This window comes from Rhinichthys klamathensis, unplaced genomic scaffold (genome assembly GCF_029890125.1).
Source record: "Rhinichthys klamathensis goyatoka isolate OS25496 unplaced genomic scaffold, OSU_Roscu_1.1 h1tg000234l_1, whole genome shotgun sequence".
In the NCBI taxonomy this organism is placed as follows: domain Eukaryota; kingdom Metazoa; phylum Chordata; class Actinopteri; order Cypriniformes; family Leuciscidae; genus Rhinichthys; species Rhinichthys klamathensis.
Window position 1 is genome coordinate 786,011 of NW_026606757.1, and position 26,575 is coordinate 812,585.

The 26,575-nt window shown below is 39.4% G+C and overlaps 1 protein-coding gene across 3 annotated transcripts; it reads right to left on the bottom strand.

Annotated features, from left to right (window-relative positions):
- Window positions 1-4: 4 nt before the first annotated feature.
- On the bottom strand, window positions 5-25,554 carry prune2 (prune homolog 2 with BCH domain). 3 transcript variants are annotated; one of them, XM_056265482.1, is made up of 12 exons: window positions 21,372-21,481; window positions 20,418-20,533; window positions 20,106-20,182; window positions 19,171-19,371; window positions 18,922-19,098; window positions 17,028-17,130; window positions 12,357-12,488; window positions 12,143-12,229; window positions 8,140-8,238; window positions 7,560-7,598; window positions 7,422-7,466; window positions 5-806 (listed from the first exon to the last, which is right to left on the bottom strand). In XM_056265482.1, the coding sequence occupies exons 3-12, from the start codon at window positions 20,158-20,160 to the stop codon at window positions 779-781; spliced, it is 966 nt and encodes a 321-aa protein (XP_056121457.1). In that variant the 5' UTR covers window positions 20,161-20,182; window positions 20,418-20,533; window positions 21,372-21,481; the 3' UTR covers window positions 5-778. The 3 variants fall into 3 exon arrangements, with proteins under 3 accessions (XP_056121457.1, XP_056121459.1, XP_056121458.1); XM_056265484.1 differs by lacking the exons at window positions 20,418-20,533; window positions 21,372-21,481 and adding an exon at window positions 25,464-25,554; XM_056265483.1 differs by lacking the exon at window positions 20,418-20,533 and having other exon boundaries at window positions 21,372-21,497.
- Between the last annotated feature and the right edge of the window lie 1,021 nt (window positions 25,555-26,575).

Below are 26,575 nucleotides of genomic sequence, written 5' to 3' on the forward strand. Positions count from 1 at the left end.
TAGTTGATGACAAGTTTTAATTGTGGGGTGAATTATCCCTTTAATGCAATAGAGAAAGCACTTTAACATAATACACTTCACATTTAAGAACTACAAATGATTTCTCTCTGCTGAATTTGAACTGATACACAAATTGATATGAGGCTAAATTTAAATTAAAACCTGACTCGTACTGTTTCTGACAATGGAAATAAGTAACTCTAGAGTGCTCTATCTTCTATGTCCCCAAGTCATCAATTTAGCATGAGAGGGTGGAGAGTTAGCATTGGTGCTAACAGGATGCTATGCATTGTCTTTGTGTTTAGAATAACCTTGCATGCATTATTATTGACAGCAACTGAAGTGACATGATTCTTTGCCTATTTTGCCTTTATACATGCTCCAATTAGAAAAAAATAGCTGACTGTGAAAATTATGAGCCTAAAGGGGAAAAGTACAACATGATATTATTGCTAAAATGCCTCTCATGCATTATTCAAGTAACAAGATAAACTTTTGCAAGACGATAGGAGACAAAGAATGTTTCAAGCATTGAGCTGATTTAAGCTACTGTTCTGTGGTGCAAATTCAAATGTGAGAAGAATTATTGTATATGAGGTGATTTGTTTTTAAGAATATGTTGTGCTGCTTTAATCATCCCAGCACTGCGAGCTAACAAAAATACCCTTTTCTCTTATTATAAGTGATTATTGCATCCATATTAGCGTGCAATCATTACAATTTGAAATACTCAAAACCTTTACAGACATATTGTTCTTGCACCCACAGCCAACGACTCTTATGAACTGCTCACATTGGGTTGAGCTCTGCAACAGATATAAAAAAGTTATATCATTATTATTATGTATATCATTATTTAGTATTATTTAAAAAATGTATATACTTTAAAGTTTACATGAAACAGCATTCATATAACATTTTACTTCTGTAATATGACATTTCCAAGTAACAAAAAAAAAAGAGAGATTGAGATGACTGTAGGGTTATAATTCACCCAAAAAAATGAAAATTCTGTCATCAATTACTCACCCTCGTTCCAAACCCGTAAGACGTTTCTTCATCTGCAGAACAGAACTGAAGATATTTTTAATGAAATCTGAGGAATTTTTGTACCTCCATTGACAGTCTACACAACTACCACTTTTGATGCTTCAAAAAGTTCATAAAGAGATCGTAAAACTAATCCATATGAATAGAGAGCTTTAGTCCAAATTTTCAGAAGAGACAAGATCGTTTCATATGATGAACAGATTGAATTTAGGCTTTTAATGACATAAACATTGATCAGTGAAAATAAACAGAAGTTCAACCGAATAAGCGAGAACAAACCTCATTGGTTCTTGCGGAAGCTCAAACGTGCTGTGTAACACTAGAATGAACCTCATTAGTGATCACAGCTCAAGCAAGCATGCTTGAGCTTCCATTTACCACACCTGATGTGTGCTTTGATGAACGTTTATAAATGAATAAAATCCTAAATTAAATAGCTCTTTATACACTTTTTGATGCATGATCAAAGTGGTATTTGCATAGACTGTCAATGGAGGGACAGAAATCTCTCAGATTTCATTAAAAAATATCTTCATTTGACTTCAGATGAACGAATGTCTTAAAGGTTTGGAACGACATGAGGGTGAGTAAAACATAAAAAAAAAAATTTTTGGAAGAACTAACCCTTTAAAGGCACAGTATGTAAGACTTTTGGATTAAAAAAAATTCAACAAAAATGTTATATATGTCATATATTTTGTTGACTATTGTACTTAATATTTAAATCAATGTTTAAATCCAGGGAAATCAGCTATTTCGACCAGTGTGTAACCATAGACAGTAAAAGAAATGGACACAGCGACCCCATAGACTTCAACGGAGAAAAGTGAAGTCAATTAGAAGCACTCACTTCCTGATGACTGAGCGTACTGCGCAGGCTCAAACTGAGCTTGACGACGTAGATGTGACGTGAGCAACCTGTCTGACAGTTGTGAGTCTTCTAGTAGCTGTGCCAAGAGGAATCTGAATCATTCCCTTCCGAATCTTGCAGAGACTGAGAGCGTGAGTAGGAGCTCTCCAAGAGCTAGCAGCAGGATCAACTTTAACCCTCTCAAGGCAGGCGTTGCTGATTTGCAACAGTTACAAACTAACTACCTTATTACTCCAGATACATATTTTATGAGTTTTTTTTACTCAGAAGTACCACTGCAGGACTTGGTTGTCCATTAGCAACAAACAGTTTCCCACTTGCTCACCAGGTGGCAGTGTAGTCTCACTCACTTCCAACATGTCTGTTTCCATGGGTTCCCTGAAACTGATTTTCTTGGCATCAATTTCATGTAAGTATCACTATCAACCTCCATTAATTTGAAACTAAAACTGCATAAGAAGAATCATAAGTGTATAGACACAGTAAATGCCAATTAGTAGATTTTATCTCTTCTGGATTTTTCCCCTGGTGCAACTCTATTTCAACGTAGCAGATTTGCAACGTGTGGCCAGATAGGTACCACTGGATACCACATGCTTTATCTACTAGTTTGCCTATATTTTGAGCAACAGTTTATACTAGGGTTATGTTCCTATCACCAGTGTTTACGTATTACTTTAAGGTGTCACTGATGGTATATCATATGCAAAATTGAATTATTTGGAGTGAATTTACACACAATCAGAGGCAGATTTGATCAAAAGCAATGGCACAATACCATGTTCATTTGACTGTGCAGTGAGGAAAACTGATGTAGCCTAAATTCCATGGCACTTTTATTAGTACAGATCATTGTGTCAAAGCATTTTTTGGCAAACTACCTTACAGAATACTTTCTATGCAGGATTTGCAGGTTGTTATGGCAGGCAGACGAAAGATTTATTCAGCCAGGGAAGTCATCGAGTACATTTGCCTTCCTGATGGTGCTTTATCTGACACAGAATCCATTTCAGACAATGAAATTGCTGATCCAGATTTTGAGGAATCTCCTGATTGCTGATCCAGATTTTGAGGAATCTCCTGACTCCAGCTTTGATGATGATATATCAGCTAATCTCAACCACCTTGATGTTGAAATTCATAACATACATGCAGACAGTGACACTGAGGTCCCTGATGACAATGAACCTCAGCCAGGCCCAGCTCCAGTCAACAAAGAGTTTTCTTGGAGGCAGAGGAAACCCCCAGCAGCTGACATAGACTCTTCATTCCGAGGACCTGCATTCTCACCTCCCCCAGACGAAATACCAAGTCCAAAGTGGTATTTTGATCAGTTCATGGACAAATCTGTGTTTGAACATATTTCTCACCAATCTAACTTGTATGCAGTTATGAAGAATGGCTCAGAACTGAAAACAACCCCTTCTGAAATAGAGCAATTAATTGGTTTACACATCTTGATGACCGTAGTACGTATGCCATCTTACCGCATGTACTGACAGACGGCAACCCGCTACGACCCAATTGCGACAGTCATGGGACGTAAGCGATTTGATAATCCGCGTACATACATCCACATGAGCGACAATACAAATGTGAAGCAAAAGGGTGAGCCTGGATACGATCCATTATTCAAGGTGCGTCCAGTTCTTGAGAAAGTCCGTGCCAACTGTTTGAAGGTTGAACCAGAAGAAAACCACTCCATTGATGAGCAGATGATCCCCTTCAAAGGAAAGCTTGGAATGAAACAATATATCAAGAACAAGCCGCATAAATGGGGAATCAAGGTCTTTACTCGTGCAGGTGTCACTGGACTAGTCTATGACTTTGAAGTATACACTGGAAAAGGGACCGTGACCAATGAGCGTGGACTTGGTGTTGCCGGTGAAGTTGTGCTTCGTCTCGTATCAGAAGTTCCAAAAGGACTAAACTACAAGTGCTTCTTCGACAACTGGTTCACTTCCCCTGAACTCATTGTGGAACTGAAGAAAATGGGAATTCTAACAGTTGCTACCATCAATCGTAACCGTCTCCGTGGATGTACCCTCTAGAGTGACAAGGAACTCTCAAAGTCCGGGCGTGGTGCGTATGAAGTGAAATACGAAAAGACAAGCGGGATGTCCATCGTGAAGTGGTATGATAACAAGGCAGTGTTGCTGGCATCATCCTTCATTGGCCCTGAACCTGTTGAGAGATGCAGAAGGTGGTCGAAAGAGAAGAAGGAATATGTGGAAGTGGACAGACCCCACATTGTCAAGGTGTGCAACCACAACATGGGAGGAGTAGACTTAGCAGACATGTTTGCAGCTCTCTATCGCATTGACATCCGCCCACGTCGTTGGTATCTGCGCATCTTGTACTACTTGATTGACCTATCACTGGTCAATGGTTGGCTCCTCTATCGCCGTCATCTCACCCAGAAGCAGAAGAAGAAGTATATGCCACTTCTAGAATTTTAGTAACAGTAATAATACAGCATTTTTTTCCACCATACAATATATTTAAAAATTAATTGCATGCCATTTAGCAACAAAAGACATCCAGCTTTTATTCATACAGTATGATATTCTAATATCGTTCTAGCTCACTGCAATGTGCATTAAGTATCTCAGACCAACCATCGAGCTAACGCAACTTTCAACACACTCAAATGTATTTTTAGTATGATTGTTTTGACACGTAAAAAAATACTGTGTTATCCCGCAAACAATGTGAATTTAATTGATCAAATGTAACTGTAACAGAGTACAAGTTCAGGGAAGGAGGCGGACTGAAACATAACTTTAATTGTAAAATAAGCATAAGACGAAAGGAGTGGCAGTGGCCGACTGTGGCATATAAGCATAGTAAAAACAGCAACGTAAAATGTCCCATGCTTTCTGCCCTGCCCTGCTTCATACTACAGTAATGTTAATAAAAATGGAATACATTAGCTCACCCATGAACATAATTTCTGCCTGAGTCCCGTTAGATTGCTTTCCATCGGCTGTGGAGGTGAAGACAACAACTCCAATGATCCACGCATATTCATAGTCTCATCAAGCTAAGCCTTTGTTATTGACCTCTACTGGTGAAACTTACATACTGTGCCTTTAAAAAATTATTGTATTGGGAAAATTGTCAAGAATTGAATGGGAGTTTGCTCTGGATTATAGAGGCTCTTACATTACCAATTACCACCTGTGCTGTCAACATTTTGTTTTATATATATATTGCCATAATCTTCACTGCATTAATGCTAAACCGCATTAAATTATTGTGTTAATTATTGGCAAGGTTTAAAAAATGGCTGCAAAGCAATTTAGTTATAACGTGAACCAATAGCCTGCATAATGTTGGTGATGTCAGCAGAAAATGAGAGTTCCCTTACAAAGTAGAACTCAACACTTATCTATGGGGATATACTATCAGTGTGATCGGTGTCTGTAGTACGTTTGCCAAAACAAAAAATGTATTAGCCGACGACAGTCCATGAATTCACTACCTGAGCAACCGTAAGTATAAGAGGGTACCTGCAATGTATGTAATCAGCTTTTCTGTCTTCAGGAGCCGTTTGTTTATGTTAGCGAGTGTAAAGAAATCTATCATGGATAAGCACTCGAACAAGCATTTCAGGAAGTGTGTGCCTCAGTGTCTCAGGTTTTTTAAACCTGAAGACAAACACAACTTGTGCGTTGTGTGTTTAGGTGAGGAGGACGTGCGTTAAGATCTCAGGGAAGCTGAATGCGCTCATTGTGAGAGATTCACAATGAGGAAGCTCAAGCTGGCCGAGGAATTCGAGAATGGTATGTCCCTCTCATGTTCCTCGGTCACTGGCCCGAGCGATCTTCTCTATCAGGATGTGCTTTCTCTTGAGTCTTAGGATCCAGCAGACAGTATGTTGCTAGCACAATCCAGCCAGGATGAGGTGGATGTGGTTGAAGAAGGTGAAGATATCGCTTTTAGTGAGCCCTCTCAGCCTATCAGCCCAGCATACGAGGAGTTTCTGGAGGTAATGGTCCGCGTCACAACTAGATTGGGTCGGTAGTTTGCAGGAAGTACATCCTGGCCCAATCTAAATCTTCGTGTGGTCCATCACAGTCTAAGGACTGGAGGCAGGGCCAGAGGGAGAGTGTGGCCACTTGTGCTCCTCCTCCTTCGAGGAGTAGAGCACAGAGGAGGTGAGATGTTAGGAAGAAGAGACAAGATCTCAGGGAAATGATTGAAAGAAAGCGATTTGGTAAACAGGCCAGAATCACTGAGGACAAGTAAAATCCCTTATTTCCTCCATTACTATTGTTCTTGTCACTATAGCTAGTGCTGACTGAATCAAGTACGAGCTATAGAAGGCCCTAGAGGAGTGTGTTAGGAGGGTTGAACTACCTAGTAGGATAGGATAAGAGCTCCCTGGTGGCTTCCTTCTAGAACGGCAGCAGTATCGATGGTTGTAGCAAGCGCTTAGCAGGCTCCCATTGGTTGGCTGCTCTTCAGGGTTAAGTGTTGAGTAGAACCCTCAGCTGCTGTTGGGATTTTAAAGTAGGGTCCTCCACTCCCTGTTGGAGCCCTAACCGATCCCTTAGAACCTAACAAGTAGAGTTAAATTGCCTTCTAGCATCCCTTCTTGATATCGGGCACCTTTGCAAGTGCCAGGAGTCTTGGGATCCTAGATGAGTCCAGCCAGGGTGTGAGTACTTTCCCCCAATTGTGCGGTGATGGTAGAGCTGAAGCTCCCCAGTGGCTCCCTATAGTTGGAGTTCTATGTAATGAGGCTGATGAATAATTATTCTAGGTGTGACCCCCATATGGGCTCTCCCCCCGAGGTAGTGGTTGGCCAATGTCGTATTTTAAAATGTTCTCCCTGGGCCAGTATTCCCTAGAAGTATGCCCTAGCCCACAAGGAAGGGAGGAAGGCTGTAGAGGCTGGGACTAAAGTGATGTCATTGACTGTCGTCGGCCAATTAAATTGTTGTGTTTGCACACGTGCTTCAGAAAACAGTCACGCTGATGGCATTACCCATAGCGTCAATTCAAACGTCGAGTCTCGTTCCCCTTTTCAAGAAACCATGGTTACAGTCCAGCCTGTTCTCATCCCAAGGCGTCATACATGTGACGCTTTGGGCATTTCGTTGAAATCTTACGACCATGGCATCCTTTAGCATCAATATGAGACGCAGAACCCAAGGCGTCATACAGGTAAAATCCGACGCACATGGCATCGTTTAGCGTCAATATGAGACGCAGATCCCAAGGCGTCATAACCGTACCCTACCCCAGACCTAAACCTACCCATAACAGTGCGTGTTATATTGACGCCAAAGGATGCCATGTGCGTAAGATTTCGACGAAATCTCATATGGCGTCACATATATGACGCCAAAGGATGAGAATGCGTTGTACAGTCATAACCTGAGATGTTTTTTTGTTTTTTTTTGCACAGTAGGACCAGGAACATGTAAAATATTTGTTGCTATTTCATGTTGACTTTAAAAACAATTTAATATGCTAATATTAATATGCTTACATAGATCCTTGTGGAATCTCACTTCCATGGAGAAAGCTGTTGATTCTTCATAAAGAAATGAAAAAGATATGTTTTGTTATATAGCTAGTGCACTGTATGATATTTTGACGAAAATAGTCAAAGACCTCTAATACTCACGTAGAGCTCTCCGATGCTTCCCGTAACTCCTCATCCAGTCTAGAGGGGCAGAAATTAATTAATTTATATTTTAGCTCAGTTATATTTTTAACTTTCTTTACATTTAAATAAAATGTAGAATATATAAAACTATAAAAAAGCTGAGATTTTTTAATGGAAAAAAATAGACAATCATTTCATATTTATTACATTATTTGATTGTTAGATTATAGGGGTAGGTCAGAAAAAAAGGTTGGTAACTCCTAGTAAAACAGATAAATCTTATAATGTTACTCTTCACCCCAGCATTTTAAATCATCGAATCTGTTCGAAATGTCTGTTCCCATAGAAAGGTGTCTTCACAGGTTTTAAATTATAGAATGACAACTCCTGTGCAGATTCTCATAAACACACTCAACACCTCTTCAGCAGCTACATCTGTCAGTGGTTGTCTCGCTCTCACAATCTATGTGTGCTGCTGATCAGTGCCATAATGATCCCTCTGTTTACTTTCTCCCATTGTATAGTTCAGTGCTAAAAATAAATTGGCATACATGTAATGAAAGACAATTAAACATGTCACTCATTGATACTTGCTCACCTGATGATGCACTCGGGTATGTGGACGTACTCCATTGGGATGAGCTCCTCCAGTTCAGCTAAGCTGTTCACATACTTTATCTTACTGCTGAACTTTGAGCTGGAAAACATTTATGAATCCATTTTATTTTGTTTGTTTTTGTCTCCAAAGCCAATATTTTGTACACTACGACTATGTTCAGACTTCAGGCAAATCAGTTTTTTTTTTTTCTCAAATTATCTTCTCAGGCAGACTGTCCGCACTTTTAATTGCAAGTGATCAAATAAGATTTTTGTGTTCAGACATAAACAACCCATCTGCATGGTTGCTTCGATAACAATAAGGCGTATCCATGTACAGTTGTGGTCAGAATTAATGGCACCCCAGGTAAATATTATCAAAAATTGCTGTAAAAAATAAATCTGCATAGTTTATCCTTTTGATCGTTCATTTAAAAAAAAAAATGAAGTAAAATAATTGAAAGTGCGGGGGAAATCACATGAAATAAATGTTTTTTCTCCAAAACACGTCGGCCAGAAATATTGGCACCCTTTTATTAAATACTTTTTGCAATCTCCTTTTGCCAAGATAACAGCTCTGAGTTTTATCCTATAATGCCTGATGAGTTTGGAGAACACCTGACAAGAGATCAGAGACCATTCCTCCATACAGAATCTCTCCAGATCCTTCAGATTCCCAGCTTCATGTTGATGCTTCTTCTTTTCAGTTCACTCCACTCATCAGGTCGGGGAACAGGGACGGTCATGGCAGAAGCTTCATTTTGTGCTCAGTGACCTGATTTTGATGTTTGTTTTGGATTGTTGTCCTGATGGAAGATCCAACCACGGCCCATTATAAGATTTCTAGCAGAGGCCGTCAGGTTTTGATTTTTTATCTGTTAGTATTTGCTAGAATCCATGACACCATGTATATGAACAAGAAGTCCAGAACCTCGAGAAAAAAATATAGGCCCACAACATTAAAGATCCAGCGGTATATTTAACTGTGGGTATGGGGCACTTGTTATCTCTGTTTGCACCAAACCCATCTGGTGGCTTTGCTGCCAAAAAGCTATTTTCTTAAGTTTCATCTGACCATAGAATCCGGTCCCTTTTGAAGAGCCAGTCGTGTCTGACAACTGAATATGCTGGAGTTTGTTTTTGGATGAGCGAGGAAGATTTTTCTTGAAACCCTCCAAAACAACATGTGGGGATGTAGGGGTTATTTAATTTTTTTTTTTTTGGTAGGCTTCTGACCCTGAGACTCAACTAATCTCTGCAATTCTCCATTTGTGATCCTTGAAGAGTATTTGGCCACTCAAACTCTCCTCCTCACCGTGCATTAAGACAATATAGATAGACACACGTCCTCTTCCAGGCAGATTCGTAACATCTTTAGTTGATTGGAACTTCTTAATTATTGCCCTGATGGTCAAAATGGGGATTTTCGATTCTTTAGCTATTTTCCTACAGCCACTTTCTATTTTGTGATGATCAACAATCCTTTGATGCACATCAGAACTATATTCTTTGGTTTTACTGATTGTGATGGGCGATTAAGGGAATTTGGCCTTTGTGTTGCTTCATATTTAAACTCCTGTGAACCAAGAACTCATAGCTAGACAATTACATGTTCCTAGTCACCCTGGTGTGCTAAAAAAGGAAAATATTAATGGGAATATACTTCAGAGATATTTTACTCATAAAAAATTATAGGAGTGCCAATAATTGTGGCCAACGTGTTCAGAGTATTTCATTTTACACATGGGGTACTTTTTTATACTTGTATGAACCAAACCCATATTAAAGGATTAGTTCACTTTTTAAAAAACTTTTGCTGATAATTTACTCACCCCCATGTCATCCAAGATGTCCATGTCTTTCTTTCTTCAGTCGAAAATAAATTAAGGTTTTTGATGAAAACATTCCAGGATTTTTCTCCATATAATGGACTTCAATGGTAGCCAAACGGTTCAAGGTCCAAAAGACAGTTTCAGTGCAAACTGCAAACTGTTCAAATGGTTTTAAATGACACCAGACGATGAATAAGGGTCTTATCAAGCGAAACGATCGCTCATTTAAAAAAAAATAATAACAACGTTTAAGTTTTATAAGCTCACATGCTCGCCTTTCTCTGTTCTGTGTAACTCTCCTGTTCGAACTCGTTCATCAAAATGAACAAATCTTTTTCCGAGTCAATTCGTTCATTTCGGTTGTTAAATGAATCAAATGACTCGAAAAAAGATTTGTTCATTTTGATGAACGAGTTCGAACAGGAGAGTCACACAGAACAGAGCAAGGCGGGCATGTGAGCTTATAAAACTTAAACGTTGTTATTTATTTTTTAAATTAGCGATCGTTTCGCTTGATAAGAACCTTATTCATCGTCTGGAATCGTTTAAAGCCCTTTGAACAGTTTGCAGGTTGCACTGAAACTGTCTTTTGGACCTTGGACCGTTTGGTGCCCAGTAAAGTGCATTATATGGAGAAAAATCCTGGAATGTTTTCATCAAAAACCTTAATTTATTTTCGACTAAAGAAAGAAAGACATGGACAACTTGGATGACATGGGGGTGAGTAAATTATCAGCAAAAGTTTTTTTAAAAGTGAACTACTCCTTTAAGTGTTTGCTGCCAAAAAGCTCTTTTTTTTTTTGTTTCATCTGTCCATAGAACGTTTGAAAAGTAACTGACACTACTGGAACTTCAAACGGGACGGGTTCTATGGTCAGATGAAAAAGAAAATAGCTTTTCAGGCAGCAAATACTTGGGTTTGGTGCACAGGGATAAAAAACTACCCCATGTGTAAAAATGAAACGCACTGATGTATCTTTAATGCTGTGGGCCTAATTTTCTGCCAGACATCCTGGACATCTTTTTTAGATACATGGATTCGATCAAATACCAACAGATATAAAAAATATAAAAAACTGACAGCCTGTGCTAGAAATCTTATAACGGGCCATGTGTGGATCTTCCAACAGGACAGTGATCCAAAAACAAACATCAAAATCAAAACAAAAATGGGTCACTGAGCACAAAAGCAAGCATCTGCAATGGCCATCACAGTCCCAGACCTGAACCCTATAGAAAATGAGTGGGCTGAACTGAAGAGAAGAAGCTCCAACATGGATCTGGGAATCTGAAGGATCTGGAGAGATTCTGTATGGAGGAATGGTCTCTGATCTCTTGTCAGGTGTTCTCCAAACTCATCAGGCATTATATGAGAAGACTCAGAGCTGTTATCTTGGAAAAAAGGAGGTTGCAAAAAGTATTTAATAAAAGGGGGCAAATAATTGTTCCCAATGTGTTTTAGAGAAAAACATTTATTTCATAATGTGATTTTCCCCCCACTTTCAATTCTTTTACTTAAATGAAAGGTTAGATTTATGCTATTTTTTAAAATAAAATATCAAAAGGATTAACAACGCAGATTTATTTTTTACAGCCATCTTTGATCATATTTACCAATGGGGCAAATAATTCTGACCAGCACTGTATATTATGATTTAAAATAACTATTTTCTATTTTAATATATTTTAAAATGTAATTTATTTCTACGATAGCAAAGCTGACTTTTCAGCAGTCATTACTCCAGTCTCCAGTGTCACATGAATCATGATCCTTCAGAAATCATTCTAATGTGTTGATTGGTGCGCAATAAACATTTCTTATTATCAAGTTATTTTGCTCAATATTTTTGTGGAAACTATTATACATTTTTTCCAGGATTCTTTGATGAATAGGAAGTACAAAAAAACTGCATTTATTTGAAATAAATATTTTAACGGTGTAAATGTCTTTGCTATCATCTTTGATCAATTCAATGCATCCATGCTATTAATCTGCTTTTTTAAATCTTAAGGTAGTTTTTTATTTGTCTATAAAACTACTTTCAAGCATTTAAGCATTAACCTTTAGATACGGTTTTTAAGATCATGAGATACGTATTCTGTCGAGTGTATCTAAACTATTGACCAATACTAAAAAACTAAAACAAAACAAAAAAATGCCAGTCAACATACCTGATAAATGGTTTTGTGATGGCTAGAATTGTCCTAATGAACCATGATGGGTGAACAATAATGAAAGATTTTAAGTTCTTTCTAAGCCTGAAAAAGTGTAAAAAAACAAAAATAAGTCATAATTTTTAATATACTGTATATTCTGCATTGCACATTTTAATATATTCAACATACTGTAAATAGACAGAATATTGATAAGTAAGGCATATTATACCTCCTGTCAATCATCTGGTAACATCTCTTAAGCCAGTTGAGGCCAGGCATCCTCCGGTGTGGAGTGGCTCCATTCAGATAGATGATCATGTAGTCCTCTGCTACCATGAGCTCTAGTGTACTGATAACATACCTGAAGAGAAATTCACATTCATTTAGTGATTTGTTCTCAAATCAATCAATAATATTATTCTATGGAGGGTATGCACATGATGTCACAGTAGGTGGGAGTGGCAAAAAAAGTGGCAGCATTGTGTTCAGCTTGAATGACGCGAAAAACAAACAAAACACTTCTAAAACGGGAAAGAGCTTTGCGGTTGACTGTACAAATAGATTTAACAAGAAATTGGAGCTATCTCTTTACATACTGCCGAAAGCTACAGAAAAGAGAAGCAAATAGATCGCTGCAATTCGTAAAAATTATACCCTAGCTTATACATTGTTTTGACAACTCATGAATTAAATATTTACCATTTACATTCTGCATAGCGTTTTTTTAAAAACATCCATTATGATGAGCATTGTGTTCTACAAAGAGGGATGGTTGGATGTTCGTTGGATGTATCCTCGGTTCCCTGAAATGAGGGAACGAAACATTGCGTCATTGATGATGATATGGGGAAAAACTTTCTCCTAGAATACTGGTTTCAAGCACGCGAATCAGGGGCGGAGATGCATATAAACAGAGGGCAGCCCAAAACACTGAAGGTGCTTGATGAGCATTCTTTTTTGTTTGCTCAGCGCACTCTCCGAGAGAGCCATGAGCAGCCAATCGTTCAAATAATTCAGAATGCGCACTCAGCTCAGACACAGAGCTGAGAACAGCATTCATGCACTTTTTGAATGTATGGGGGACCAATGATAGCACGAAAGAAAGGACTGTAAACTGATAAGCAACTCCTTTGAATTCAAATCTCAGAAAGCACCTGTGACGAGGTGCTATCTGGATGTGGAAATCTGCATCTTTTAGATCTACCAATACAAATCAATCCCTTGCCATACAAAAAAAGGATTTATTTTACCGTTATCAATCTAAATGATCGCTTCATAAGTTTCAGCGAGGCGTGATTTTCAAGAAACGGCTGTGCTAGCCTAACTGAGGCGTTCGCATCCTCAACTATCTCGACTACTGGCTCATACTAGCACACTCTCGAGATCAGCTATGCGAACACAGGGACCTCGTGCTCAGGCACCTCAGCCAGTTGGGTCTTCAGGTCAACTGGGAAAAGATCAAACTCTCCCCTGTGCAGAGGATCTCTTTTCTCAGAATGGAGTTGGATTCGGTCGCACAGACAGCGCGCCTCACAGAGCAGCGCACCCAGTCGGTGCTGAACTGCTTGAACACGTTAAAAGGCAGGACTCTTCATATGAGAGCGCTTCAGCACTGGCTTCACGGCCGAGTCCCGAGATGGGCGTGGCATCACGGCACTCACCGGGTGGCAATCACACCGGTGTGCCGCCAGACCTTCAGCCCGTGGTCAGATCCCTCGTTCCTGATGCCTCTGCCACCGGCTGGGGTGCCACGTACAACGGTAATGCAGTGTCAGGGATGTGGACAGACCCCCAACTGCACTGGCACATCAATTGCCTCGAGTTGCTAGCAGTACATCTCGCTCTGAGCCGCTTGAAAAGGCCGCTACAGGGCAGGGACGTGCTGGTCCGTACGGACAACACTGCAACCATTGTGTACATCAACCGACTAGGTGGACTACGCTCCCGTCGCATGTCGCAACTTGCCCGCCATCTCTTCCTATGGAGTCAGAAGCATCTGAGGTCGCTTCGAGCCATGTATGTCCCCCGCGTGCTCAACCAAGTGGCCGACGAGGTATCACGAGCTGTGTTCCCGGGAGAATCGCGACTTCACCCCCAGGCGGTTCAGATGATCTGGAGAGAGTGTGGGGAGGCTCAGGTAGACCTGTTTGCCTCCTCAGAGACCTCCCACTGCCAGCTGTTTTACTCCCTGACCGAGGAAACACTCGGCACGGACACAGTGGCACACAGCTGGCCACGGGGCCGCCGCAAATATGCATTTTCCCCAGTGAGCCTATTTGCGCAGATACTGTGCAAAGTCAGGGAGGACGAGGAGCAGGTCCTTCTGGTGGCTCCCTATTGGCCCACCCGTACTTGGTTCCCAGAACTCATGCTCCTCATGACAGTCCCTCCCTGCCCCATTCCTCTGAGGAAGGATCTTCCAGACCTCTGGAATCTCCATGTCTGGTCCCTGGACGGGATGTGGAGGTTCTAGGTGACTTATCCCCAGAGGTACTTAATACCATCACTTTAGCACGGGCGCCCTCTACGAGACGTGTTTACGCCCTGAAGTGGAACCTGTTCGTCGAGTGGTTTTCTTCTCGCCGAGAAGACCCCCGAAGATGTTCGATAGGGTCTGTGCTTTCCTTCTTGCAGCAAGGGTTGGAGCGAAGGCTGTCTCCCTCCACCCTCAAAGTACATGCTGCAGCTATTTCAGCTATTATCACAACCACATAGATTGGTTGGAACAGTTGGAAAAGCACAACCTGGTCGTCAGGTTTCTTAGGGGGGCGAGACGATTAAATCATCCTCGACCCCCCTCCATACCCTCTTGGGACCTTTCCCTGGTGCTTCGAGCACTTCAGGATGCTCCCTTTGAGCCTTTGCAATCAGTAGACTTAAAGCTTCTTTCCACGAAGACTTTGCTGCTGGTTGAACTGGCCTCTGTAGGCATTTTCGGTCGACGAATCGTGCCTAGAGTTTGGGCCGGTTGACAACCACGTAGTACTAAGACCACGGCCTGGCTATGCACTCAAGGTTCCTACCACTCCCTTCAGGGACCAGGTACTGAACCTGCAAGCGCTGCCCTTGGAGGAGGCAGACCCAGCCCTGGCTTTGTTCTGTCCCGTTCGCGCTCTGCGTATGTACGTGGACAGAACTCAAAGCACCAGGACCTCAGACCAGCTCTTTGTCTGTTACGGAGGCCAGCAGAAGGGAAAGGCTGTCTCCAAGCAGAGGATGCACATGCCTTGTGCACTTTCCAGGAGATGTATGCTCACTCCACGAGAGGCGTTGCATCCTCCTGGGCGCTGGCACGTGGCTCCTCGCTAACAGATATCTGTAGAGCTGCGGGCTGGGTGACAAATAACACGTTCGCTAGATACTATAGCCTACGTGTAGAGCCGGTCTCCTTCCGTGTTCTCACCCTAAATGGGTAGAAGCACCGAGAGGTCCGGCTCTGTCGGCTTGCTGCACCCTACTGTGCACCCTTATTACTCCAGAGTAAAAACCTGTTGAGTCCTCCAAAACCCCTCGGCCCGGACATGGCGGAGCGTCCGGCGCCAGGCCTTTATCCGCTGAATCCTTGAGACCGGATCTGGGCTGGGTTCCATATGTGTGACCCTACGGGGATCCCATATGTGTATATTCTCCACGGCTGCTCCTAACGGAAGCCTGTGTCTTTCCCTTGGGCTAAGTCACCCAGTAATTCATCTGTAGTACAACCTTCGGGCTAGTCCATATGTACTCCCCACATAACTCCTTGAAGAAAGTGGCTTCCGCAGCATTCTCCTTCCTAACAGAAGGGCACGCTTCCCAGTGTTATCCAATAATCTCACTGTATGGGTTATCACGGAACAACAGTAACAGATACACTCTGTGTAAGCAACCTCCAATCATCCTTCCAGGCAAGAAGGTGTAGAGGCTTGCACAGGGCGCTGGATTGGGTGCAGCAGCTGTGGCGCTTTGGTAGGGATTCCTATTTGTCGGTCACGACATACGTCATAGTGACCGACTAATAGGGGACGTCTTGGTTACATATGGTAACCCTCGTTCCCTGAAGGAGGGAATGGAGACGTATGTCCCGTCGCCACATCTGCTGCCGCCAGCCGGGGCGGCCAGCTTTTTCAGGCTTGGCTCCTCAGCAAAAAAACTAGAGTGCAATCACACCAGCTGCTCGTTATATACCCGCGCTGTGAGGCTGCACAGCTGATGCAAATTATTGCACGCCAATGTGCATTGGCTTGTTTAGTTTCACTCGAACTAGATTGGCCTCGCTAGCGAGATTCCTATTTGTCGGTTACAACATACGTCTCCGTTCCCTCCTTCAGGGAACGAGGGTTACAATATGTAACCGAGACGTTTTCCATAGATAGATTGATAGATTGATAGATTTACAGATATTTATAATGTTATGTCTTTTCCTTAGTGCTTTAACAAGTTTTAGGGCTTGGTGATATGACAATATAACAATGATATAACTGGTCATCCGGATTTAGATCTACCTAATAAATAACATATTTATAGTGTTGTCTAACAGATAAAGCATTCACAGGCTTTGCCTTATGTATTTCCCCAGCGTTGAAATCAGGTACATATAAATGTCAGGAAACCCGATTCCTATTCCTGACCACATGTCAATGTCCATGGACCACTGTTTTTTTTTTTTTTTTTTTTTTTGTAAGTTGTAAGAAACACTGTAGAGTCCAACTGCCTTTAATTTAAGAAGATAATCAATTGTTTTACTCCAGTTTTCGCAGTTTCCTCTATAAAATCCATTCGTGTTGCGGGATGTTTTGCCACTTAGTACAGCTGAGGGAAAGTGACGTCAATGCATACCCTCTATTATATTATAGGATTAACAAGCCTTGTAAGATATTTTGACATCAGGGCAACTGATTGGCTTATATCAGACTAAACTCACAGAAAGAGGTTTTCCATGATCTCGTGATAGTCCTCTCTGTCACTGTCAGGGAGGAAGCATGCAGCAAACACAATGATGGCATTCGCACCATTGCTATAGTAGCCTGTGGGTAAATATTAAATATATTTCAATATTAATTGCTCAACACAATTTGAAGGCATATTACAGGTTACCCTTGAGGAAAAAGTGGGTTAAATTGTAATAAATGTGCACTAAGTAGTGTATTTCAAATATAATTAAAAACTGTACTTGCAGGTGATATAATACTCCACATACTTAAGTGGATCATAAGAGATTGCACTTTCCTGACTATGTTTCTTAACACACTTAAGTACACTTTTAAAAAGTGCACATTTAAAAGTCTGTTGTCATGCTTTAAAAAAGTACACTTATTTTGAAATGTTGACTCAAATACTAAAGCACATGTGAAGTATTTGATTGATGTAACTGTTATTATATTTTAAATGTACTAAACTACAACTTCATCATTGCAAATGTGTAATTACAAATATATTTAAATACATGACATAAGTTTCAATAGAAATTATCTTTCTATTAATACACAATAAATGCTTGTCAATACATTCGACAATATGCTTTTACCATATTTCAAAGACAACAGAATTATGAAATTACATATAAACATGCTGAAGTCCTACTTAAGTGGGTCAAAAAACACTGTTATGTTTAACTAATTGCATTTAATTGTCAATAACATCTAACTAAACGGTTCTAGATGATTAGTACCCAACTTAACTGCAAAAACATTACATTTAATTTGCACTTAAGTATATTATTTTAAAGTATATTGTTTCCGTATAATAATAGCATCACTCTTTTTTAAAGTATGCTAAGTGTACTTCTTTTTCACAGGAGTAAATTTACCTTAAGATATATTACCAGTGTCTGTCTGCTGTTATAATTATATAGATTACATTACATACATCGGGTAAGCACACAGGACCACAAATAAATTTCAAATTCTGAAAAGTATAACCACTTAACCATAACTTTCAAACATTTACTCATGATTTGATAGAATCTCTATCCCATCAGATTCATTTCTGACCAAATTAAATCCTTAATTGGAAGATTTAGGTATTAAAGCTCAAATATCAAATATCAAACATTATATTCCATGTCCATGTAAGTCGGGGTGTCAAAACTCGGTCCTGGAGGGCAGCTGTCCTGCACAGTTTAGCTTCAACTTGCCTTAACACACCTGCCTGGAAGTTTCTAGTATGCCTATTAAGAGCTTGATTAGCTGTTTCAGGTGTGTTTAATTGTGGTTGGAGCTAAACTCTGCAGGACAGTCACTGTGGCCCTCCAGGAGCAGGACTGGACATCCCCTGATGAAAAATAGGAGCTTCACATTTTTACTTTTAATACTCCATTGACTTCCATTGTAAGGCTATACTGTACATGCATTGGCTATACCTAACCCTTTGTTTTTGAACACTGAGAAAAATGTCTGAATTATTCTCAGTGCTAATCACTGTCTCTTTGCTTTATATTTAACACCTGGTCATAAAGGGATAGACATTGTCAGCAACAATACTCAAGTGGGCTGTGGTATTTAAACAATGCTCAATAGGGAGGAAAAGGCTATCGCAACTTCCGTTTCATGCTGACGGATCAGAATTGTTGGGTCGAGGTAATTGGCCCACCCTCATGTTGGTGAACGCTTCACCAGATAAATAAAAAGATGTCTTTGCAAAAGAGCGAAAGTTTTTTTGATTAAAGAATATGAGCGTACATTAATTTTAAAAACTATGTGCACAGATTAATCATATATAATAAATACTGCAAAATTCCATTAAAAATAAGAATTGTCTGTTTTGATTTCAGACAGAATACTACTTTAAATTTTCCTTGAAATATTCCTTTAACGTACCTCCATGGGATATGACTTTTTGGTAGGGTTCAATGCTCTTCATGTTGATGCGGTGCTCTTGCTCTCCAATGATGACAGTTCTCCAGAGTTTGGAATCCTGCCGCTCTTCTTCAGCACTGTATGTGGGAATGGGCTCAGCTGTTTCTTTTACTGAATCTCTCTGGGATGCTTGAGGCTCTGAAAAACATACTGTGTATTAGTAATCTTTTTTTAATAATAAACAATTATTTACAAGTGTTTATGTCCAACCTTCCCAGTCTATTTCATGGTCAGTATAATCTGCTTCATCAGGTGTGTCCAGATCATCAACATTGATGTCGAGGTCATCTGGTGTGTCAAACAGGTCATCCTCACTTTGGTCCAATGATAGACTAATACGAGGAGCGGACAGCTTTTTCCTCTGAGAGGCCACACCCCCTTGGCCCTGTAGGGGCAGGGAGGTGGGCGGAGCTAGTGGAAATTAACAGACAATCAATTAACATCTATAAAATTATCCAGCATTACACATGGTTCTGTACACTGTTTCAGCTTGGGTCATTTGAATAGTGTTCCAGGGCCTACAAGGATTCAGAACATGTCCTACTTGAGTAAATATCTATTTCAGTCATGAAACTCTAGAGGGCGCATGCTGATAGGTCCACACATCATTACCACATATGGCACAAGCTGATTGGCCTTTACTGATCCTGCAGCCAATAACATTTCTTGCTCGGCATTTAAATAGTCTGCTTCATTGTTTGCTGTTAGCTAGTCTTGCATTGCGCTATCAGAATTTCTCTGAAACCCTACACCTCCCCCAGCTCCACCTGCCTATATCTGCTACGCCATTTATCTATACGTCGATTTATGCAGCAGCAGCATATCTTACATGCTCACAGCACGTCTGTGTATCTATTGGCAGTAGCAAGTCCATACTTGCTCTGCAGCAGCATAGCAGATCTAGTCTGCCAAGACCAAATACATTAACATTGCCAAATTCAATAACATGCTAAAACTATTCAGAGAGTTGTTATGATTGAAATCATGTTAAGCCTAACAAGATGAACAGAAGAAGAGAATGTTACTTTACACATAACCGATCCACTGTTCTGTGAATCTGAAGCAGTCTTTTTAAATGTATTCAGTCTACTTATATCTTCGGGCAGATTCTATAAGTGTCAGTATTTAGCTGTATTTAGTCTTACCTGGTCTACTCTCTGCACCTTCAAAGCTCATCTTTCGTTCATGAGTCAGGTCCATCCCCACATCGCCAGAAAGGGAACTATGAGAAACACACACAAAACAACGAGAGATCATTTTCACTTATCGATGCAGGAGACTATAATAATAAAAATAATGAATACATTAATAAATAAATAGACCTGTATTTAGAGTTAAATTTAAAAAAACAACAACAACAACTCAATAATAATAATAATAAACTATCCTACTTAACTACAAATTTTACAGTTTTAACACACCCTTGTTAAAATTGGAGCTACAAAACAAGGACTCACAAACAAAGAGAGCTGTTTCAAACGAGTCTCCAGCAAAGTAGATGACTTAATACTGTGAATCCGGTAATGTTGTCGCTCTTCAATATGTTGTAATAGCACTCTTGCATTTGCTGCAGCTGCAATGCACAACAAACAAACTCACTTAAGAGAACTATAGTCTCTATAAACTTATCTGCTCAAAAAAACTCTCCGTATCATCCTTTTACCATTCCTATTTGGAATTTAGAAGCAGTGTGAATTCATGTGTAAATGTATGCATGGACACACACAGCCACGCCCACGTGAGAAGAGAAGCCTATCTCGCGGGAGTGTCTACAATAAGCTGCCAGATGGTTGCCAGTTCTCAGACAGAGAATGTTTGTTGAGAGAGAAAGAGAGCGGACGAGGGTGAAAGTGGAAAGGTCTGTTGCTCTCTCCTTCCATCAAGACTTTGGCTTAATCCATCTATCTTTCCATCCTCCACAGCAGGAAACAGGGAAAGTGGGCGGGGGCGTTATGTCATCATCATCATCATCATCAACAACAACCCTTTCTACTCTGCTCTCTCTCCCCTCTTCTTTGTGAATAACTCTTCCGCTTCAGTGTCCACACACATTTACATTTACAAACACACACACACACACACACACACACAGGCAAATAAATGAGCCGTACATGCAGAGCCATGAATTTGAATGATGGCAAAAGCAGGTCAAATGTGCTTATAAGCTGAAACCTCATTACAACAAAACATGTTTGTATTAAACATGACAAACATTCATTTATGATCCATGCACAAACAAAAGCAGCTGCCCATGTCTTGCATCATAAAGGATGCTGATGCTAAGCCTCTTCCGTTACCAAACACTGATGCATCACAAACAAATGCCCATCCCTCCCTCTTTCCCCTCCCATCCCAACACTCAAGGTTTCAAACAACAACATGCCTGATATAATCACGCACAATGCACTCACCACCACGGCTGAGGCACAGTTTTCTCTCCTGCTCTGCGTTTCAGATCATGGATGTGTGCCTGTATCTCTCTCAGTGTCAGGGATGCTCTGTTCACCCACTGCTTAGAGCCTCCACCATTTTGTGGTCATGTGACCCTCTCAAGCACCAAACAAGGCTGTTCTCTCCGCCCTGAGCTTGAGATACAAATGAGTGAGACTCAGCACAGCAGTACACTGCTGTGAGGCGAAATGAAGCTGATGGGCTCTGACTGTACAAGTGAATTTGGAGTGAATCTGACTGTGCAGATGAGTAAAGAGAGGTGTGTGTCTGAGGATGAATGGACATTAATGAGTCTGTCTGTGAGAGATGGAGATTTTCACAGAGCCCATTAGAGCAGCTGTTGAGTCACATGTGAGTGGGATCAGATTCCTTAAATAAACTGAATCTACTCTGAGATTTTGGTTCATATTGACATGACAGCATTGCACAGTTGCTGCAGATTTGTTGACTGCACATCTATGATATGAATCTCCATTGTCAGCAACAATACTCAGGTGGGCTGTGGCATTTCAACGATGCTCAATAGAGAAGAAAAGGCTATCGCAACTTCCGTTTTATGCTGACAAATCGGAAATGTTGGGTCGAGGTTATTGGCCCACCCTCATGTTGGTGAACACTTCATCAGATAAATAAAAAGATGTCATTGCAAAAAGGGCGGAAGTTTTTTAATTTATTTTTTTATTAAAGAATATAAGGGGGAAATTAATTTAAAAAAATATGTGCCCGGATTAATCATTTATAATAAATACTGCAAAATCAAATTAAATATAAGAATTGTCTGTTTTGATTTCATGATGACTAAGTACAATCAAGTGGCCTTTTATTTAATTAACATTATTTAAAGTACACATCAAGTCTACAGTCAGTACAATTAAGCATGCTTCTCTTTCACAAGGGATGTTTCACAAAATAGTAATATTTTTTTAATATTTAATATTATACCTAGTGGTAGCTGACAAATAATGTCAACATTCATATTTTTTGTTGTGTATCTCACAAACCCTGCCAAGAACATGTGAGTTTTATATTTCACCCCAAATTCATAAAGACACTGACACCTTGCATAAAGAAAATGAAGCATATGTAACATTATATAATTTTCACATTTTCCCCCAAATTCACGTTCACATAATGTGAGAAAATGTCATTCTCATTAGTGTAATGTGAAAGAAAATAATGATATATTATTTATGTTATAAATTATTTGGTAACACTTTACAATACGGGTGCACTAATATGCATTAATTCATGTTTAACTAATGCATAGATAATCATGAGTTAATGTATGATTCATGAAGAACTAAACCATTAATTAATGATTACTGCATCAGCAACTAATAAATAGTCTATATGATTAATAGATTAAGTAATACATGAATTGCTATTAATTCAATGTGTCATTGTGTATTAATTCCTTAATAACATATTTTATTAACTAATAATGTGTTAATTACCACAATTAGTCAAAGCTATGCACTTCAACTTCCAGTTTTCTGCTTTAATTAATCATTAGCTAATGATTTGCAAAGTTATCATTATGTTATGACTTTACTTGTTGAGGCACATCATTATTAACTAGTCATTTAGTAATTGTAGTAATTTACACATGAATTTGCACTAACAATGAAGTAATTAATCATGTATTAATGCATATTAGTGTACATCTATTATCTGGAAGTTGAAATACAAGGCTTTGGCTCATTCTGGTAATTAACATATTAATTAACACTATTAGTTAAAACAATGAGTTATTAGGGAATTAATTCACAATTACATATTTAATTAATAACAATTCATGTATGAACTAATACATTAACCATACAGACTCTTAATTAGTTCCTAATGTGGTAATCATTAATGACTAACTTAGATAATCATTAGTTACACATTAATTCAGTATTATCTGTGCATTAGTTAAGCATGGATTAATGCTTATTAGTGCACCCGTATTGTAAAGTGTTACCAATTAGGTATTACTTATTTTTATTATTTTTTATTTTTCTAAATTTATGCTGATAAAAAAAAAACTAGGTCTGGGTGGGATAATTCAAACATAATGAGATTGTATGTTTAAGGGTTAGTTCACCCAAAATCGACCCTAATGTCGTTCCAATCCCGTAAAACATTAGTCCATCTTCGGTACTGTAATGAATGAGGCTGGCACCCATTCATCCAACTGCCAGAGGGAGCCCTCTCCCGAATACTAACATGGACTATTGCTTTGTTGGTTACTTCCTGCCTCACACTAGTATAAATAGCCATGCCTTTCCACTTCTTCCTTGTGAAGTATATTGCCAGTCTATCACTGCCTTACCGAGCGTTATTCATTGCTTATTCTTTGCCTTCTTGTTATGACCATTGCACTTGCCTTATTAGATTACTGCCTTTTGGATTACCGTTTTTGCCCTGTTTGGACTGATTACTTGTCTCTGATTACCCTGCCTGCCTTATCGACCACGTTTTGCCTGCCTTAGTTATCGACTACGTCTCTGTCTAGTGTATTGGATTTGTTTGCTGAGATTAAATAAACTTCCAGCATTTGGATTTTATTTTGCCATATGTCGAGTCCCTCACAGGAACACATACAAAGATCTTTTTGATGAAATCTGAGAGCTTTCTGTCACTCCATTGACAGCCCACGCAACTACCACTTTCAAGCCCCAGAAAGGTAATGCTATGGTTGGGAATCAAAAATCCATTCCTATTCTGGAATCGGACACTTGTTATAAAATTCAAATTTAGATCCTCTTATCGATTCCGTTGTGTGCATTTTAATATGATTTTTAAACCATTCTAACGCAAGAAGACCCGCACGCTATTTAATCTGCTGAACTGAGTTCTATTCCGCATTACAAATACACAAATACACACAAAAATGTCAAAATATCCTAGTAAAAATAGTAGGTTATGTCTTAAGTGAACGTAAACAGTTGTCAACGAAAACACACGTGTAACAGCATGTTGGATCTGTGCAAATTTTAAAGTGACAGCAACCTAATATTCCTATATAGTTCCTATAATAACGTTAATCAAACAACAGAAGACAAAGAGAAAATGTACTCGCTGTTCTGGACTGAATAACTTTGTAACTATATTTGCAATGTATATTTTATTTATAAAGTTATTTTACATTTTTTTGTAAAAAAAAGAATAGTTTCTGTACCTGAATACCTGAAAATCTTAAAACACTGTTAATTTTGAAATGTCTCTTTGTTCAGTTGTATTTATTTGTGAGATTTCTATTTGTTCTTTTTTAATTACTGAGTGCTTACTTGTCTTTAATTATGTTTGAAATTGATATTAGTTAAGTTAGTTGTTTTTGCTATGGTATTTTTAAACCATAGGCAAACGTTCCTTGTATAAGTGTTCTTTAGCCTGTTGATTTTTGTTCATGGTATTCAGCTTCAATTAAATGTTTTGCTATAGGACTTGATATCTTAGTTGTTGTTGTTGTTGTTGTTTTATTGGAATTGCAATTAGGAATCAATAAGAATCGGAATCGATACCCAACCCTAGTAAATATAAGTAGACATTATAAAAGTACTTTGACTCCAGTGGTTTAACCTCAATTTTATGAAGCGACACAAGTGCTTTGTTTGCGGAAAAAACTAAACATAAATTACCACTTTATTTACAAATATTAATCTCCAACGAAAGTGCATATTGTTATGCTTTCCATTACATGCTTTCCACTATTATGTTCTTTTTTCACTTAAATAGTACTACAGTGTAACTAATTGTATAAGAAAATATTCAACATATACTCTATAAATTAAAAGGAGGTCATAACCATACATACTCAAATCATATACACTATTGTGGTCACCAGGCTTTATACTGTAAATAGAGTCTTGTGTTCTCAGTTGATCATTCTCGTGATCACCCATAAAGATTCACTGTCTTGAATCTGCACCGTGAAAGTGTCCATAAAAGAATTTACACCTTAAACCACAAGGTAAAACATTTTTCCTGCTATCCAATGATTTATCATGTTTTGTGATTTAAGATCCTCACAGTGTTGAGAGAACCGTGTTGTGTGCTCAGTTACTCACCAGCTTTTGCAAGTCTCTTTCTGTTGCAAGTCTCTCGTAAGTGTTTAAGGAAGCAATGGGAGGTGCTCTATGACCTCTTACTCAGAAAGTGTTTGGTCCAATGTTCATCGCTACAGCAACTGTGCCACACCTGACATAACTAAGTGTAAAGTTATAAATCTCTGCTGGAGTTATCTCATTGCTCAGAAACACACACTCTCACTCTCACTCTCTCACACACACAAACACACACACACACACACGCGCACACACACACACACACACACACACACACATAGGGACTTTCCATATAGGGGAGGGTGGGGTAAAGTGAAACATTTTTACATTTGCTCCCCTCTAAGCGAGCTAAAATTATATGAATGAATGAATTCAGGATGTTCCCTAGCAATGGAAATTATCAGAATGTGTTCATGACAAAGGGCAGTGAAAATATGATTGTTTTTTTAAAAAGTGGTCTTGTCTCACTTTACCTCAGCTTAGGGGTAAACTGAGACAGACCAGAGAAATCAAAGGGGTAAAGTGAACCAGCTGGGGGTAAACTGATCCACTTACTTTTTTCACTCTGAAACTACCATAACAACATGTTCCAATCTGAAACTACCATACAACATAATGTTGTAACAGTTAGAATCCTGACAGCTTGACAACCACACATTCCAGAACTAATGTCGGACTAGTAACAGAATCATGGGGATTGGTAAATTAAGCACTTTTTTCCCCTAAACACTTGAAAGTAACTCTGAACAAAATCAAATACAACATAATATAATTCAAAATGTTTTAATTAACATTCAAATGACAGATAGAACCAGTTAGATTAAAACACAGTCTGGGGGTCAGAACACAGGACCCTTAGAGCCAGCTAGTGTCTGGGGGTCAGAGCAAAGGACAATCAGAACCAGCTAGAACAGCCTGGGACTCAGAACACAGGACTAGACTCACCTGGATTAGAACATCAGCCTACTGTCATACTCTACAACTAGGCCTACTCTACATTTCAGCCCTGAAGGTTACAGGGAAAGATGAGGAGTTGCTTTCTCCGTGTGTTTCCTCGAGGCCTTTTAGGTTGAGGCAGCTTCTTCACCACATCACTTTTAGGAACATGTGCCACA